The 19,094-nt window shown below is 41.4% G+C and overlaps 1 protein-coding gene and 1 pseudogene across 1 annotated transcript in view; both read left to right on the plus strand.

Moving 5' to 3' along the window:
• Positions 1-19,094, plus strand: part of TRPM6 (transient receptor potential cation channel subfamily M member 6) — a 112,489-nt gene that overhangs the window by 47,467 nt on the left and 45,928 nt on the right. Inside the window, exons 17-25 of the mRNA XM_066618057.1 lie at positions 514-794; positions 2,316-2,544; positions 5,447-5,599; positions 7,220-7,336; positions 7,972-8,100; positions 12,250-12,501; positions 13,977-14,151; positions 17,886-18,000; positions 18,518-18,717. Of these exons, the coding sequence (XP_066474154.1) occupies positions 514-794; positions 2,316-2,544; positions 5,447-5,599; positions 7,220-7,336; positions 7,972-8,100; positions 12,250-12,501; positions 13,977-14,151; positions 17,886-18,000; positions 18,518-18,717 (1,651 nt within the window). The remainder of the gene's footprint in view (positions 1-513; positions 795-2,315; positions 2,545-5,446; positions 5,600-7,219; positions 7,337-7,971; positions 8,101-12,249; positions 12,502-13,976; positions 14,152-17,885; positions 18,001-18,517; positions 18,718-19,094) is intronic.
• Positions 8,853-8,967, plus strand: LOC136642954 (5S ribosomal RNA; annotated as a pseudogene).

Consider the following 19,094-nt stretch of genomic DNA (forward strand, 5'->3'; position numbering starts at 1 on the left):
ATCAAGCCCCAGAAGTGTGTTGTCCCCCCCCCCCCCAAAAAAAAACAAACACCAAGCAAGCAAGCACACACAAAAGTGAGTCTTGCCTTGAGTCTATTTGAGACTTTTCATTTTTAGGATAAAACCCCCAAGTCCCAAGTCAGTGCCCAAGTTTTTGGCACACATGACTTGAGTTCATACAAGTTGTGAAAAACTCATGTTTTCATGACTCAAGTCCAAGTCATTGAAGTCTCAGCCCATCCCTGGAAAGTTATTTAAACTTTTACACTGCTCACTTCTGAGATCAATATTTACATTCTCTTACGGGGTTTTGAGAAAATGGTCTAATTGCTTTGTGGCATTTTGTAATGTGAATGTGTAAATCTGCATTTATTGCCCTTGCTACTTTTATAATCCTGAGTTTCGTTATGCCTTATGGTCACGACAAGTGAACCTGAACTGAACTGAGGCAGTGTGCATTAGGATCAGGCTAGTTTCAGCAGATTAACTAGATTTTCATTTATTAACTTTCAGGAAAAAACTGCTGCTCTTCATAAGTCTAGGAAGAAGCTCAAAGACGAATTTACTGTCTCAGATGACCAGGAGTCAGTTGGCTTTATTTACCCATATAATGATCTCTTGGTTTGGGCAGTGTTGATGAAAAGACAGAAGATGGCCATGTTCTTTTGGCAGCATGGAAAGGAAGCTATGGTCAAGGCAGTGGTCGCTTGCAAGCTCTACAGAGCAGTGGCACGTGAAGCGAAGCAGTGCAACATGGAGGATGATACATCAGAAGAACTGAAGAAGTATTCAAAGTAGGGGTTCTTCCTTCACTTCAGTTAATACAGATCTACAGTGCTTAGAATGGTTAGACATTTTCCTCTCCATCAACTAAGACTGTTGTATGTTGTGTGCTGGTGAGACAGCTGAAGGATGTCTTTTGACTGAGCAAACAAAAGAAGCTTATTTGAAAAGAAATAGACTGACCTGACCTCAATTGTAAAGAACCACCAAAGGGCTTACACTGCCTCAATTTTAGTGAAAAGAAAAATTATCTTGGGAGGAGTGTCCTTGGTGATAAGAAGGCAGAATACCAGTTTAATGTAGGATTGTCTGTGCGCTTGCTCTTTCCCTTTGACTTTCATTCTTTGAATAGAATAATCATTCTCATGCAACATATTCAGATGATCGTTGACTTTTAATGCTGGAATCTTCAAATCCATCATCTCTGTTTTTCTATTGTTTAGCTATGACTATTTGCCTTTTGGCTTAGTGTCAAACAACATCTTATGTAAACCACATGAGTTGGCCTGGTTTTTTCATGGTGTGAAATGGGGGAAACCATGGGTGGGGGGAAGTATGGTGGTGGGGTTTTATATTTTGCCTTCACCAAATCTGATTGTGCACTCCTTGCATACTGTATACAGTGGGGGAGGGGAAGCTTCCATTGAATTTCAGTGGAAGCTTTTTTCCTACTGTAAGTTGTATGGTAGAACATGTGATCAGGATCGGAACCATGGTAAGGTGTGTATCCTCACACCACAGTTTTCTTCATTTCTCATGCCCCATGTGCTATTTTTTATAAAAGTAAAGAAGCCAGGTCAACCTGCATGGCTTTTGTAACAGGTGGTACTTCATAGCACAAAAAGAAAGGCAATCATTCAAAACAAGGTTATTTCCCTAAAAAAAAAATGCTACTTTTGGTGATGGACATTAAGCATTATTTAAAAGTATCTAGTTTCCTCTTGACTTTGTGTCCAACTCTCAAAATAAGACATCTTCCACGGGAAAATTGAGCACACATTTTAACCATTTATTATACAGTGGGGACCCCATATCTGTGGATTCCATATCCGTGGATTCACTCTTCCATGGATCAGGTATGCGATTCCCCCCCCCCCCGTGCACCCCCTCTGGAGGTGAGCTCCTCTTGCCTCCAGAGGGTCCTCTCAGTCCAGTAGAGGCCACACATGTCTGTCCGTGGCCTCTACCAGGCTCAGACTGAGCCTTATAGTAAAAAAATTGACTTCCAATTTTGGATTGGATACCAAGGATACTCCATTCCTTGGTATCTGCAATTTGAGTTAACTTTGGGGAGGGGTGTTTCTGGAATGGAACCCCTGCAGATACCAGGGCACACTTATAGTTGGAGAATGTCCCTAATCTCTTACTGGGAAGCAAGTCCCACTGAAAGAAATGAGATTTCTTTCCAGGCAAACATGTTTGGGATATGAGAGAAGCTTTACCAAGCCAGATTATCTACCAGTATTATTTTTGCTCATGAAGTACTCTAAAGCTAGCAGCACTTTCCCCCCTGTTTTCTTTTGCTGTCATAGTGAGTTTGGGCAGCTTGCCCTAGATGTGCTGGATAATGCATTCAAACAAAATGAGCAGATGGCCATGAAGCTGCTGACATATGAACTGAAGAACTGGAGTAATTCAACATGCCTGAAACTAGCAGTGTCAGTGGGTTTGCGGTCCTTCGTGTCTCATACATGCACACAGATGCTGCTGACTGATATGTGGATGGGATGCCTGAAGATGAGGAAGAACTCCTGGTTTAAGGTAAAGAGCCTCAGCAGTGCCTTGTCTGAATAAGTAGAAGGGGTTGTGCCAGGAAGGACCTGGGTGGTGTGATCACGTTGAAGACATCTGCATGAGGACTTCTGTCATTCTCATGTGAGAATATAGTTTTTAAGGGGAAAGTTCATCAAGAAAGATGAAGGATGGCATGAGAAATTTCCATGTCAGCAGCATAACACAGATTGTTAATGGTAATTTTGAACAGCATAGCATGCTTCGGTTTTCCTAGGGCTCATTCAAACAAGATGTTCTTTCTTTAAGCAGTCCTGTTTTGCATTGGGCACATTTTTGCATGATCAGCTGTAATGAATCAACCAGGTGATCACAGATGCAAACAGCAGAAAGTCCTGTGAACACCACAGCACTTTTTCTAACCACTGTAAATTGCTGCACTTATGATTGCCCAGTTGCCACTATGCAAATACATGCCAAGAGTAAGCAGAAATGCTTTTTTTGAATAAAATGACTTGTGTGACCAAGGGCCCGATCCTATCAGTGAAAATAGCTTACAGACCTCATATAAATAAATAAATAAATAAATAAATAAATAAATAAATAAAACCACCATCGTAGCCACCTCTCTGATGGGGGTCTACACACCAGCCGCAGTGCGAAGCAGGCTGTTGGCACAGTCATAGTGGTGGTGGAGAAAATCAGGGGTGGATCAGGGCAGGCATCAGGCCAGGCTGGGGAGCAGAATGGGGGTGGATCTCAACAGTAGCAACATCTGCCACATCTGAATCTCCTGTTCTGGGCCCAGCGCACCCCCTTCACCCCAACAGGTCTGTGACAGCAAAAGAGCTAGTGTAGATCTGAGTAGGTCCATAGGGGACCAGGAAGCACTGGAGGAGGTAAGTAAAAATTTTATTTACTTACCTTTCATGGCTGGCCTGGTCCCCAACTGGCCTGTGGGATGCAGTGGATGCTGCAGCAGTGTCCCTGCACTGTGCAGGCTGGATAGGATAGGATTGTAACTGAATGGAGATCAGCGCTATCATTCTCAGGGCAGATTCTAAGTTACCCACCCCAAAACCACATGCTAATGTGTTTTTTTCACAGTCTAGTAGCAAAATGTGGGGCATTGGGCTTTCCTTATGCCATATTTTTGTTCATGAGAAGGAAGAGGTAAGGCAGAAACTGCACATTGTCCTTCTGCCACAACAAACAAATGGGCTTACGTGGGAAGGGAATAGACATGTGGGAAGGGAATAGACAAATTGTACCTGTGAAGATCTTACAAGCAACTCTTCCCTATCACTCAAGTAAAAAGTGATTTATTATCTCTTCAGAAGCATTGCCTTCTAGGGCTACTGGGGGAGGGGGCAGGACACTCCTTGTACTCTGTACCTTGCACTCAAGTTTCCCATAAACAGCTTTATGCTCTACAATTCCACTGAAGTGCCTTGGCTCCCCATGTGCCAAAGGAAACACTGATTAAAAGATTTCTGTGTTTTACGGTAAAAGCATCACCATAACATTCGGAGTCAACTGTGGATACTGTTTCTTGCTTGCTTGTCCTCACATGTGTAGTAATTTAGAATAAGTTTGCCAAGCAACAGCTTGCAAGGAGCTGCTTCCATGTGCTTTTCTCTGGGCCTGTGTGCTGATGGTGGGTTGCTCTGTCTCCATGATTTTTTTTTTAGCACATCCAGCCTAGAAAAACTGAATGCATCACTAAATGCAGCCAAAGGAACAAACACAGCTGCTTTATATTGAGTCAGAGCACTGACACATCTAGTTTAGTGCTCTCAAGACTGACCGGCTGTGGATCTCCAGGTTTTCAGACAAGGGTGCTTCTCAGCCCTTCCTGGATATGTTGCCAGTGACTGTGTATGAATTCAGTGTGTGTGCTCTGCCACTGAGGTATGCCCTGTCCTGGTCTATATCTCTTTGCCTCTCTCACCCACCTAAAGTTAGGAAATGAATAGGAACTGAATGCATTCCAGTCTCTGGCAAGATACTGTGGAGCAGAACCACTTGGTTCCACTTACACCATTGGTGATCTGAGCAAGGCATAGTCACTTAGCACCCTTGGGAAACCTTTACATTTTGCATAGTAAAGCAACTACATACGTGTGTGTACATTGACTTTGGTACCACTTATTTCTCACTACTCGTATGGATGCTCACCATTTTGGAAAATGTTCAGTGCACATGTGCATGACTGGTGACATTCTTTATATGAGTTTATTTATTTTCTTTGGGGGGGTGGGTGGGAAACCAACTACAACTTTTAAAAATGCTTCCAGCTGGGACCAGCACATCGTATGATTATTAAATGGGAGTTGTATGGTTCAGACTAACAATTGGGTTACCTGTGAGTAGCTGCTGATTAGAACTGGCCATGTTAAATGGCATGCCTTTGTTCTCTTGCACAAAAGCTGAGTCCGAGGACACAGATTCTCCTGAATTGGATTGCCTGTTTAGGGACGAGCTATTTGCCTGAAGGGGAGAGCTATTCCTGAAGTAGTTAGTGGCTTGGTTCAGATGATACTGTCTGACTTAGCTTCCTGCTGTGCAATTAAGGACACATCCCAATCCTCCTGGCAGTCTTTCCTTGTTCTTCTAACCATGTAGGGATGGCCATCTGAACCTCTCCCACACACACAAGCTTAAATGCTGGTTTAACAGAATTGCTAGCAAAAAGGTTAGGCAGTTAGGGGGACTCCCCCAACATACTTAGAACAGGAAAGATGAACCGGGAAGAGCCTGTGTATGTCTCTAATAGTTGAACCTCTGATCAGGAAAAATTGAGATTGCTTTGTGTGGGTTCAAGAAGACTAAGGAGATAGAGCTGGTGGTGTGGAAACTTGGGCTCAGCTCATTGTGAGTACCACATAATGGAAAACCGATACATCTAATAAATCGCATGATATTCTTTCAGGTCATTCTAAGTATTATTTTACCTCCCACCATCTTCATGCTGGAGTTTAAAAGCAAGGCCGAGATGTCTCATGTGCCCCAATCACAGGAGTTCCACCAGTTCACATGGTATCATGGTGATCCTAGTGCTTCCAGTGTTAAAGATGACACATTGGTTAGTATGGTATCAGATTTACATTTCATTTTTATTAAGCATGAACAGTATCAGGACATTTATTGCTATGTTGTAGATGTTAAAAAAAATTTCAAGGTCTGATTCTGCTATTTTTAAGTGAAGTAGAGAAAAAGCACTTAGCATTTACTCAACTGCTTATTTTGCAATCTAGCTTTTTAAGAAGAAATTTTTCTTTGTCTTAGTATTCCCAGATGCATTTGGTAAATATTGGTACAAAATTGCTTTGGATTTTGAATTTTCAAATGCTTAAAGTCCTTGTATCTTATATAAGCCCTGTAATATAGTCAACTCTATAAGAATATTTGCTGTTATTCCCAACTCCCATGCCACAGTAATGTCATTTGCACAACAGAAACTGAGTTGTTGGAGGGAAGATAAGTGGCCTAGGCATATGTTTTCATGCTATATTTGCCATCCATTCATTTTGTATGAAACCTGGAGATTCGGGCAAGGTTTAGTGTTCATTCCTTTTCTTAAGTATGAGAGCTGGTGTAGCTCAGTGGCTCTGAGACAGAGCTATGCATCAGAATCTCCCTAGTTCAAATCTCTTCTCCACCATAAACTCAGCGAGTGGCCTCAGGCAAGCTGCTCCCTCAGTTACAATATGGTGATAAAACACAAACAGCCCAATCCTAGTCCAATCCACAACATGCTGCCATGCCACAAACAGGCTATACTGCATTCTGTGGTGGGAAGGAGGTGATCAGGAGGCTTGGGAAGGGAAAGCAAAAATTACCCTTACCCCTTACCCCTCCATAAGCCCCTTGACCACCAATGCGTCTTCTCAGACCTGTGCCAGCTCTTTAGCTTTAGAAAACAAAGCTTTAGAACAAGAGTTCTAAAGCTGAACTCTTTAGCTTTAGAAAACAAAGGGGGTAGATAGGCTGGTTCCAAAGGCAGTAGGATTTGGTGCAAATTGCCCAATGTTGGTGTCGGCAGGGCTTCTCTTTGCTGCCCTGCCACATGTGAATTCCTCCCCAACATTTGCAGTGGTGGCCCAGAAGTGCACAGTAACATGATGTAAAGCACGTACTCCCACCAGAACGCTACTTCTGGTGGCAGTACAGCTGAATAGGATTGGGCTATAATGCTGCAATCCAATAACACTTTCCGGGAAATAAGCCCCATTGAAAAAAATAGAACATTTTAAAAAGTAGATACACCTAGGATTGTGCTGTTACTTACTTTACTTGTTGTTGTTGTAGTAAATAATATACTTGCCATGCTTCCCCAGAAAGTGCTGTACAAATGCTAAGCAATATTATTTCTAAGAACTGAACAGAATTTCAAGTTCAGAACCAATAGCCTTAGCGTTACGTTTTATCATAATGGTTGAAGCGTGAATGCTAAATTCATGGTATGGCTTATTGTGAATAACCTAGTGCTTCTTTGTGAGCAGCAAAATAGTAGTTGTTTTTGTTTATATAGCACAGCATACTCCAACACTGCTGTTCCAAGTTTTTCTCTTCCTTTTGCTAGTGTATCTAAACTGCATGGTAGCATTATAATAAAGTTTTTTAAAAAAATAAACTGCATGGTAGCAATTGGCTTACATACCTGGATTTTTTTTAACAACTGAAACCTTGTATCCTCATAAAGAACAATTTTGATGTAGAGAGAAGGCATCCTTTCCCCATCAACAGTGGAAGCCTTTCTGGGACAAGGAAAGTCTATGAATTCTACAATGCACCAATAGTGAAGTTCTGGTTTCACACGGTCAGTTTTTGTTTATATAGCTAATTATTTCACTCAAATATGTGTCAGAATATACATAAGAGAACCAATTCTCCAGAGTTGGTGTAGTAGACTGTGGGTCAGGATTTTCCTGGTTTGAATCTTGCCTTTGCCATGAACTCAATAGGTAACCTTCTCAATTTGCCAGCCACAGTATAGAGATACAGGTTGGGCTCTGGAATTTTAGTGGCTGATATTATGTCTCTGATAAGTGGCTGTTGAGGTTCCCTTAAAATATGTTCAGCTAAGTTATATTTGTCCTTCCCCCCCCCCCCTCTTTGGCTGTCTTCCTAGGGCTGGTTCACACAATACTTTTTTGCCACAAGTGATCCAGTTGGGTGTGGGCTTGTTTGGACAGTGGTAATATGTGAACTAGGAACTCATATCCATGGCAGTCTGAATATTCTTGAAAGTGTATTTTTCTATTTTCTATTCTCTTGGGTCCCAGAAATTTCTATAGTCAGCATCTGTAAGGTCCTGATCTATCTGCTATAGTTGCTCTTCTACACTGGATTACTCATGCAACTGGCAAAAAAAAAAAAAAAGTGTCAACTGTTAGTTTCTTATTTTAGTCATAGCAACCTGTTTATCTGGAATATGTATTATATGTTCTGTAGATGGCCTATTTAGTATTTCTCATGCTCTTCACTTACACTATCTTGGTGAAGATGGAACCAACACCCAGTGTGCAAGAATGGCTTGTGAGCATCTATATTTTCACCACCTCCATTGAGAAAGTCAGAGAGGTGAGTCCTTTATTGCTGTCTCATTTTGCTCTTATCCATGTGTAGGAATTAAGAAGGAAATCACTGTGAATTTTAATTGTAACCCATTAAAAATTAGGATTGAAATTTTTAAAAATAGATGCCTGAAGTTAAGCTTCCATTGTAGATTACAGTGAAAGGGACTGTTAGGTATGGAACTCCCCCCCCCCTTTTTTTTTTTTAAAGTATTTTATGCCCTGATTGCCACTGGGGCCAGGGAGTGGTCTGGCAGGATCCAAGCTGCTGGAGCTGGTTGATGGTGAGAAAGTTTTAATCAGTTTGAGTGCTATTTAATAAGTGTTGGTCTTGCAAGGCTTGCTTAGCCTCTGCTAAACAGCTCCCTAACAGAAATTGAAGGCCTGTATTCCCTGGAGTCTTGCCCCTCCTGGAACTTTAGCAGAACCCTGATCCAGGTGATGTATTAATGGCTATCCTCTTCCTCCTATGTAAGACTTATGGAAGGGAGACCTTGGTTCTGTCAAATGAGCAGTATGACGCTAGCCTTTGGCAAAGGTCCATTGTGCCTTTTGCTCTTCAAACCTTGGGAATGGCAGTGATGACAGTGGAGAACCTGGTGTGCAGTCCACCAGGGATGGGTGGGTTCCCTAGTGCCATAACTTCTGTAGGCATAGTGGTTTTGGTGGCATCAGACTGTTGTTGGGTGTCTGGTGCGGCAAGCCATGGGTCTTTACTTCTCCTATTCCTCTTCCTATGAGGCATTTTAAGCAAATTACATAGGCAGTTATCTCTGCACATGCCCAATCTCATCTGATCTTGGAAGCTAAGCAGGGTCAGGCCTGGTTAGTACTTGGATGGGAGACTACCTGGGAATACCGGGTGCTGCAGGCTTATACCATAGTCTTTCGAGACTGAAGGTTGCCAACCAACCATTTTTTATCTCTGGGGCAGTTGCCTTTGTTTCAGGACTTGGGCACGTTTTGGCATTTTACCTTTTAGGTATCAAATGCTAAAACTTGCATAAAAGTAGAGCAATAGGATCTTTGTAACTTTACTAACAGCAGTAACTGTCTTTTGCATGTGATACTTCAGACCTTTCGTTTGTTTTTTACAAAGTGTTTTAAGAGTTTAGGAAGATGGGTGATTGTAATCTTTCTCATTCAACATTCTGCATATGTTGGGGCTTTTTAAGGAACTAAAACCCATGATTTTATCCTTAGTATTTTTCTTAGATGTTATCCTTTCCAAACCCAAATAAAACATCTCTTTTCTGTGTAATGAATGGGGGAGATGATAACCTTGCTATATGAAAGGAGAACCAAAGCCAGCCTTTTGATAGATTCTATTTTAAGTATGTAGAGTGGCAAGGTTTTGCCAGACTATACACTTGGAACCTCTAGCATGTGGATGGTGTTGGATTGTCGCAATGTGCAGATCACTCAATAAATCACAATTTTGCTTAAGGCTGTTCTTAAGTTGGGTGCTTCTGGTTTACATAATACTACAAAACAAATATTTTATGAACTTAACTCGTGCTGTTTCTGGTCTGCTGAATAACATTTTGCTGGACACTGTGTCTTATCCATGCTTAATTTAACTCCTCAGGGGTTTGCTGTGTGCAACTCTGGAGATTTTTCTTTAGATCATATCTGGTAATTGCTACACCCTTGGGCCTTCATTCCTTTAAATATTGTTGCACGTTCATTCCATTCAATAGGCTCATATGCATAAAGTGATTTATAAATGCAATTTTTTAAGGTTTGGAGGTTGGCATTTTAAAATGACTCTTTTCACTTGTTGCTTGTCAATTTGATCTTATCCATATATAATTGGAGTCTGCTGTAAAATGAGATAGAATCTCATTTATGGCCTTCAAAAGACTCTACGTATTTGCTTAACAAAGCTGAAAAAGTCCTTTGGGGGACCCTTATTGTTTTAGAAAGAAACATGCCATTTTCCACCACCCCAGTGTTGAAAACTCCCTTTTTCAGGATCAGCATGCCCTTGGTAAACGACAAAGATTTGTTCTGTTTGTACCAATGTAGCACTCATTTATTACTTCACTTACAGGATTGGCTTGCTTTTTTCCATGCCTCCTGGGGCTTGTGCAGCGTTTATTGTTAGTTAAAACCTTTTCTTTCCATCTCAACAAAACTCTAGTTTTTTGTTGTTTTTTTAAGTATACAAGTATGTGCTTAACCGTTGCATCCAGTACTCACTTTAGTGAAATAATGAACACACAGAAACAAAAATAAATTTCAGCTGAAAAAATGGAAGCGCACTGGGGATAGAGAATCTTAACACAGCAACGGGAGAATAAAATCCAAATGTTAACAAGCAACAAGAGTGTGATATTTATGTTTTATGGCCTTACAGTATTAAAACTAAATACAGACAGCAGGAACTTAAGTTTTCATATTGCAAGGTCATAAATGCAGTTGATTTGTATTATAAATATGGTTTGTATATCATAGAAATCTGGGACAAGGAGAGGTTTTTCATAATTTCCTGCCCTTGCACCACAGCCAGTTTCCTGGGAGAAAAGTTCCAAAACTTTGCAAAAGCCTCCAGAAATTGTTGTCTCCCGTCACCCTGACTGTTTGCTGAGGTGTCAGGCACCTCAAATTCTATTATAAAAGGAACGCCTCAAAATATATATTATCGCTGTTGAGTTCCCCAATACTGTAGGCATAGGAGGACAAGCGAGGACAGTAGGACAACTGAAAATAAATTTTTATTCTAAACTCAAGGCCCAATCCTATCCAACCTTCCAGTGCTGATTGGATCATATCACATGATTTAAGATAAAGTGAACTTGTTCACTCTGTTTAACAGACCTTAACTTACGGAAAGTTAAAGTGAGAGAAGCAATACTGATCAGGGCTGCTGCATATGGTTGCTGAGGTTGTGCACTGCACCAGGTTGCCAAAGCTAAGGGGTTGCCATTCACATTGGTAACCTTTGCACCCCATAAAGGAATGATGGATGCTTCACCCAATGGTAAGAGAAGGGGAGTTTTTCCCACCCACCCTGACCAACCCTCCCAACTGAAAAAAAGAGATGCTCTGTTGGTGGTTTCATTGGCCAAGCAGAAGAGACATTCTGATCTTGTTCTCGGAGACCCAAATGGTCTGGCATGGCCGTGGCTGCAATAGCAGGCCAAAGTAGCCACTGCCCAACCTTGGCCTCACCAGTGGCTGCTCCCAGCTCAAGGGGGTGGGGCTTAAGATCTTAATCCACAAGCCCAAGAAACCCAACTTGGCCAATCACAAGTGCACCCACATGCAGCTCAGAAGTGGCAAGGAGGTTGTCTAAAATTTTATTTTATTTAAAATAAATTTTATTAAATTTTTATTTATTTATTATCTTTATTTTTCTAATTTGTACAAAATCACCATATGGGCTAGTGGCAGCCCTGGTACTGGTGCCGGGTAACTGGGGGTCCAGGGCAAAATCAATTCACTGAGTGCTACCATTGGATTGAGGGTTTTAGGGGTCAGTCTGACATGCACAGGCCAGTGACCTGGTGCCCCATCTTGCCTACCCCTGATATTTCCTCTGGAGGGAAGAGTAATCTTCTCTCACTTTGGATTACACTTGCCTAAACTTTCCATGAAATAAAAATGATCATTACAGAGCACACATTTAATATGTAAAATACTCATAATATGTTTGAAAATTATTACCATTACTATTTTATTGGTGAAAAAAGTGAGGATGATGAGAGATGGTAACTTATGATCTGTCAGAGCAATCTTATACACGTTTACTCAGGAGTAAGCCCCCTATGCTCAGTGGGGCTTGCTCTTAGGTAAGTGTGTGTAGAGTTACAGCCCTAGTGAGTCTGTTGCTGAACATGTTTTGAGCCCACGTGTCTCAGGACTGCAAGAATATACTCTACCGTTCTTCAGACATCTTGAGAACCTGATCCTAAAAAGAATTATGAGAAGACTGTACATTAGAACTTAGTCACTCTCCATAACTACACTGAATCTTAGCTGCTACTTATGAAAAACGATGTATATGATCCTCAACATTAGAAAAATATTCTCAATAGAGTTGTAGGGTGCTTATAACTGAATAAGTAACTGAACAGTAGCTAATATAGGTAATGTTATTCAACTATTCTGTGTTCATATGAGTGTAAGAGATTTTGTTTCCCTTTGCCTTTAGGTATTCATTTCAGAGCCAGAAAAACTCAACCAAAAGGTGAAAGTGTGGATTTATGAGTACTGGAACTTTACAGATTCCATTGCCATCGTCCTGTTCATGACCGGTTTTGGCTTGCGCTGGGCTGATCCTCCACTTCACACAGCAGGAAGGCTAATTTATTGTCTGGATATAATATTCTGGTATGCTCGGCTTCTTGACTTTTTTGCTGTGAACCAGCATGCAGGTCCCTACCTGACAATGATTGGAAAAATGGTATGTATTTGGCTGTAGGATACTATTCCTAACGAGGGCGCCATGTTTCATTCATTCTGAAATGTTTCCTGTGATTTTATTTTGTTTTAATTTATAACTATTTTTCAGCCAAGTTTGGCTTCCAAGTGGCTTATTAAAACCCACACAAAGGCATGCTAGATGAGGGACGCGTTGGTGGGCATATGACAAGATCTTGGTTTCTGACAAACTGGTGGTCCTAGCAGCTGGTAAAAATGGTCCAAGTTCAAGATTCATTTCTCCAGCAGAATAATGAACTGTAGATGGGCTCAGGGACTGGCCAATGGTAAGAAAGCTAGCTCAAGAAGCAGCCTTTCCAAAGATAGTCATAGTCAGCACTTTTAGCAACTGTATGTCTGGCAGAAATTCAACTGGTAAAGTTGACTATTTAGTCTTCACCTGTTGAATTCTTCCTGTCACAAGCAAAGAGGCATGCCAGCAAAAAGTGGCAACTCTGTTTACTGCATTTGTCACTTAAGAACATAAAACTGCCTTGCTGGGTGAAGCCAAGGCTTATCTAGTCTAGAATTCTGCTTTCAACAATATCTCACCCGAGGCCTATGGAAATTCATGTTGTTTGTCTCCAGAGCCTGCTTTTCAATGGAGTATTTACTAGGAACATGGAGGTGCTATTAGCTGTTATGGCTATACAGCCATTGATAAACTTCATCCATACAGGTGTGTGCCACCTTGTGACCTTCCAGCTTACACTGGGATCGCATAACTGATGACCACATGTAGCCACCTGATTGTCGGGGGTGCACACCCCAACCCTCCAAAAGTGAGGGGAGCTCTGCTCCCCTCCCCTTCCTCCCCTCCAGAGCGTTGTCTGAACCTCCCAGAGGCAGCACACATCAGACAGGGGAATCGTATCTCTTGTGTGATTTCCGATTTTCTCTGTGAAACCGAAAGTCGCAGAAGAGATGCAATTTCCCCCAGTCTAAGCTCCACAGAGGCAGTGTGCGGATGCAAGCTGCCTCTGGAAGCTCAGATGACCCTCCAGAGGGGAAGGGAGTGGAGCATCCCCTTCCCTGCAGAGGGTCTGGATTGCGTCAAGCGCTGTTACGGTCCCAATCCCTGTCATTAAGTGGTGCTTGACTGTACTTGAATTTGTTGAGATCTTCTAAATAATCACTCGACGTCTTGGCCACCATGATGTCTTGGCCACTGGAATTTCATAATTTCAAATAAAGTTTCTTAAAATCAGAACGGTTTGTGCTTCCCTTTCCACAGGATATTAAGACTGTGAATTTGGATAAATGATAGAAGAAAGAAAAGGAACTATGATTTATTATTGAGTGATATCCCGAAGGTTGGGGGGGTGTACAATTGTAAATTTGTGTGTGTGTGTTGTAGTTGTTTGTAAAATAAAATAAATTAAAACTTAAAAAGACCGTCAATTTCACTTGAAAGAGTCAGTGCTCTTACTCCTGTGTTTCATTTTCTCTTTCATACAGACTGCAAACATGTTCTATATTGTAATTATGATGGCCATAGTATTGTTGAGTTTTGGGGTCTCCCGAAAAGCAATACTTTCTCCAGAGGAAGAGCCTTCATGGACTCTTGCACGAGACATTGTATTTCAACCTTATTGGATGATATTTGGTGAAGTGTATGCAGGAGAAATTGATGGTATGTATAAATTGATGAACGTGTATAAAATGTTAATATAGAGGATGATAAATTAAAGAGTATTTCTTAAAACCACCATTGCCAAGCATATGGATCAGTAAGCCACCTTGGGGTGACGTGTCAGGAAAGGTATGATAGAAATTTGTATGATATTAAGAAATGTGGTAAGAGTGTCTCAGCAATTCATTGCAACCCTGTTAAATCAAGGTTGTAATTTGAAACCTGGTATTAGCAGCCTTCATCCCTAGCCGAATAATTCAGATAAGTGCCTAATCAAACCCTTGTTGCCAACCTTTCTGCAACTGGAATGAACATCGTGATGATGTAACTACTACCTGTTTAACCTTCCACCATTGCATGGCCCCACTCCAGATTACCCCGTCCAGCTTGTTTTTGAGAAAGAAAACAACACTGTAAGATCCAAACATTGGTCCATTTTGGCTCTCAGACCCTTGAAACCAGTACAGCAACATAAGAACAGCCCCACTAGATCAGGCCATAGACCCATCTAATCCAGCTTCGTGTATCTCACAGCAGCCCACCAAATGCCCCAGGGAACACACCAGATAACAAGAGACCTGCATCCTGGTGCCCTCCTGGTGCCCACTGGCATTCTGACATAGCCCATTTCTAAAATCAGGAGGTTGCACTTACACATCATGGCTTGTAACCCATAATGGATTTTTCCTCCAGAAACTTGTCCAATCCCCTTTTAAAGGCATCCAGGCCAGATGCCATCACCACATCCTGCAGCAAGGAGTTCCACAGACCAACCACACGCTGAGTAAAGAAATATTTTCTTTTGTCTGTTCTAACTCTCCCAACACTCAATTTTAGTGGATGTCCCCTGGTTCTGGTGTTATGTGAGAGTGTAAAGAGCATCTCTCTATCCACTTTATCCTTCCCATGCATAATTTTGTATGTCTCAGTCATGTCCCCCCTCAGGCGTCTCTTTTCTAGGTTGAAGAGGTCCAAATGCTGTAGCCTTTCCTCATAAGGAAGGTGCCCCAACCCAGTAATCATCTTAGTTGCTCTCTTTTGCACCTTTTCCATTTCCATTATGTCCTTTTTGAGATGTGGCGACCAGAACTGGACACAATACTCCAGGTGTGGTCTTACCATCGATTTGTACAATGGCATTATAATACTAGCTGTTTTGTTCTCAATATCTTTTCTAATGATCCCAAGCATAGATTTGGCCTTCTTTACTGCCGCCGCACATTGGGTCGACACTTTCATCGACCTGTCCACCACCACCCCAAGATCTCTCTCCTGATCTGTCACAGACAGCTCAGAACCCATTAGCCTCTATGTGAAGTTTTGATTTTTTGCCCCAATGTGCATGACTTTACACTTACTTGCATTGCCATTTTGCATCTGCCATTTTGCATCTGCCATTTTGCTGCCCATTCTGCCAGTTTAGAGAGATCCTACTGGAGCTCTTCACAATCATGTCTGGTCTTCACCACTTGGAAAAGTTTGGTGTTGTCTGCAGACTTAGCCACCTCACTGCTTACCCCTGTCTCCAGGTCATTTATGAAGAGGTCGAAGAGCGCCGGTCCCAGGACAGATCCTTTGGACACACCGCTTTTCACCTCTCTCCATTGTGAAAATTGCCCATTGACACCCACTCTCTGTTTTCTGGTCTTCAACCAGTTCTCAATTCAGGGGAGGACCTGCCCTCTAATTCCCTGACTGTGGTGTTTTTTTTAGTAGCCTTTGGAGAGGGACCATGTCGAACGCCTTCTGAAAGTCCAGATATATAATGTCCACTGGTTCTCCCGCATCCACATGCCTGTTGACCTTTTCAAAGAATTCTAAAAGGTTTGTGAGGCAAGACTGGGACAGGCTGCCTACGCAAGGCTGTCCAGCAGAGGAAGCAGGACCTGCAGTAGCTACATGCACTGTCTCTCCTGCTCTTAAAGATCCAGGAGAGATCGGGTGAGCAATGTACTACTTCATTGTGCTTTACACCCAAGTTCTTGAAGGGCAGCAGAAAGCATGTAATTGACCTGGCAGCAATGACTGAATTGTGTGTGTGTGGGTGGGGTGGGGGGATTAAAAGTTGGGCAGGCACTTAGTTACCATTTAGAATATTATTATTACTTATTTAAAATGGCGTCATATCATGAATGAAAAGGCTACAATAATTAGAAATGTGCTCACAAGACTATATTGGTGTTTGCATTACAGAGAAATAGTATGGCAAGAGCAAAGGGATTACTGTTCATAATGAGGGTGAAAAGCACCGATGGTTTGGTCTGGAATCCTTCCACAGGCCATTCATACAGGAGCCTTTTCATGGTGGCTTTGGGTGTGGTTCATCAAATACAAAGAGGGCTCATATCTGTACCTTGGTTTTCTGATTGTCTATTTATAAATGGAATGTTTTGACCCAGTCAGGATTCAAATATCCATTCATTCATGGATTCGCTGAGTGATCTTGAGTCAACTATTAACTCTTAGTCTTAGGCTGCAGTTGTCTGCAAACTTTCTATATTTATTGGCATCCTTCCGTCTCGGAAGACTATGGTATAGTCTGAATAGTGGTTCTGGAACAGAGTGTCCTCTCCAGTGCACGAAGCCTGAGTAAAATAGATATGGAGGATAGACTGTTTCCCATGCAGCAAATCCCCCCTCTCCACATCGTTGAAATGGTCCAATGGAAAGGCAGAAGCCAATACGGTTGGTTCCAGCGGCGTCGCAGGAGTTGCCAGAACGTGACTGTGTTCAGCCATGAACTGCCTCAGGGACTCCGGCTCCGGATTTTGCCTCAAGGTTGACTCCTGAAGCCTTTTTCATAACTGGATGTAGCCACAAGGCAGTGGAGGTTTGGGATCAGAGTTTTCCTTCTCTCAGATGAGCTGCCGTCCCAGGCTAATGAGTCCCATCTACCCGGTGGCTGTTTAGTTGCCTCTTACGACAAGGGCCTATTCTTATCCAGCCTCCAGGGGCACTTTCTATATAATTATAAACTTTATACACACACACACACACACACACACACACACACACACACACACACACTTTACATATAATAAAGTTTATATTTATTTAAATTATTTAAATATTATTTAAATATTAAATTAAATATTTAATTTATTTAAATATTATTTAAATATTAAATATTAAATATTTATTTATTTATGTTTAATATTATTTATGTTTAATATTATTTAATACACACACACACACACACACACACACACACACAAACTTTATAAACTCTATATAAACTTTCTATATAAATGATTAGTAATAATGAGAGATTTGGGAGATAGTAGCAACCTTGCTGTATAGAGTAATTGAGGGCAGATATAGAAGACTGCTTTACAAAAAGGCCTGTGCTTTAACATGTGGAATTCACTAATGAAATGAGTCATAGTTCAGTAGTTTCTCAAATGGTGACTTTTTAAAACCGTGTTAACATTTTTCTAAGGTTAAATTGGAAGAGATTTGAAGATGCTCTTTAAAAAAAAAACCTAACCTTTTTTCGGTGTCTTTATATTGTAGAAGCTCTCCTTCATAATGGTGATTAACTCAAAAGAAATCACTTGTGATGCTGCATTTATTACAGTTAATGAGTCATTAGTGTTAAAGTCAATGAAGCTATAGTCCTATTTTTATAGGCTAAGACTGCAGCTTTTAGCCTATAAACGAGGAATGCATTATTCATTAGCTTCCAATTCCTTTTCCAACTTTGTGTGTAAAGGCTCTTCCTTTTAAATTTACAGCTTGTGAATCAGACCCAGACTGTCCTCCAGGATCATTCCTCACACCATTCCTCCAAGCTGTCTACCTCTTTGTACAATATATCATCATGGTCAATCTACTGATTGCTTTCTTCAAGTAAGTATCTAGGGTATTTTGCATCTAATGAAAATGTTTCAGTAGCATTTCTTGCTAGCATTTTTAGAAGATGAATTATCTGAAAGGGACCCAACTCAGACATTTCATACAAAGAGGAACTAAATAAGAGCCAAGTTTCTGGGGCTACAAAATATGGAAGTTTTTAACATAGGAAGCTGCCTTAGTCTAGCTCAGTATTATCTACTCAGTGATTGGCAGTGGTACTCCAGGAGTTCACTCAGGCGTCTTTCCCAGCTCTAGCTGGAGATGACAGGTAGAAGTGTAACTTACTGCCTCAGCACCCAGGGTAGTGATGTCATGTGACATCGTGATATCACTTCTGGATTCTTCCCAGAAGAGGGGGTGCTGGCAGCTTTGTACCCTCAGTTCCTTCTCCTGTAGAGGCTCCCCTTTGAAGGAAGGGGGGCATGTACCATCTTTGGAGACAGGTATCTTTTTTAGATTTAGAAAGATCTCCTATGAAACTTTTTCCCTTCCTTTTTACTTCCATCCACAGTAATGTTTATTTTGATATGAAATCCATATCACACAATCTTTGGAAATACAACCGATATCGTTATGTTATGACCTATCGTGAAAAACCATGGCTTCCACCTCCTTTCATCATCTTGAGCCACATTGGCATCCTCATCGATTGCCTCTGCTACCGTAGGACACCAAATGAACTGGATCAAGAGGAGGAACATGTTGAACTGAGTAAGCAGATCCCAGCCTTTCCTGTATTTATTATGTAAGGAAAAGCTAGAATCCAAGTGCTTGTTATCATCATATCCCAATTTTATGCTCACTTTTCTAAAAGCAGGATCTGTCCTATTTCTTGGAGCAGTGTGTCAGCCACAATTTTTTGGTCTTTTTTAAAAATGCAAAGCAATTTACATGGATTGTTCTGTTTTGGAGCAAGTATATGGTTCCTTAACATTTTTCTAGAACCCTCTGGTCTTGGATATAGGAAAGCAGTACCACCTAGTGGAAACTGAATGCAAATACACAGTTGTAGTAAAGTGATCCCTGTCCAGGACATCATATACAGTTCCGAAGCAGATGAGAGTTGACAGGTCACTTTCACATGGCAA

The sequence above is a fragment of the Tiliqua scincoides genome, chromosome 2, assembly GCF_035046505.1.
Source record: "Tiliqua scincoides isolate rTilSci1 chromosome 2, rTilSci1.hap2, whole genome shotgun sequence".
NCBI lineage: Eukaryota > Metazoa > Chordata > Lepidosauria > Squamata > Scincidae > Tiliqua > Tiliqua scincoides.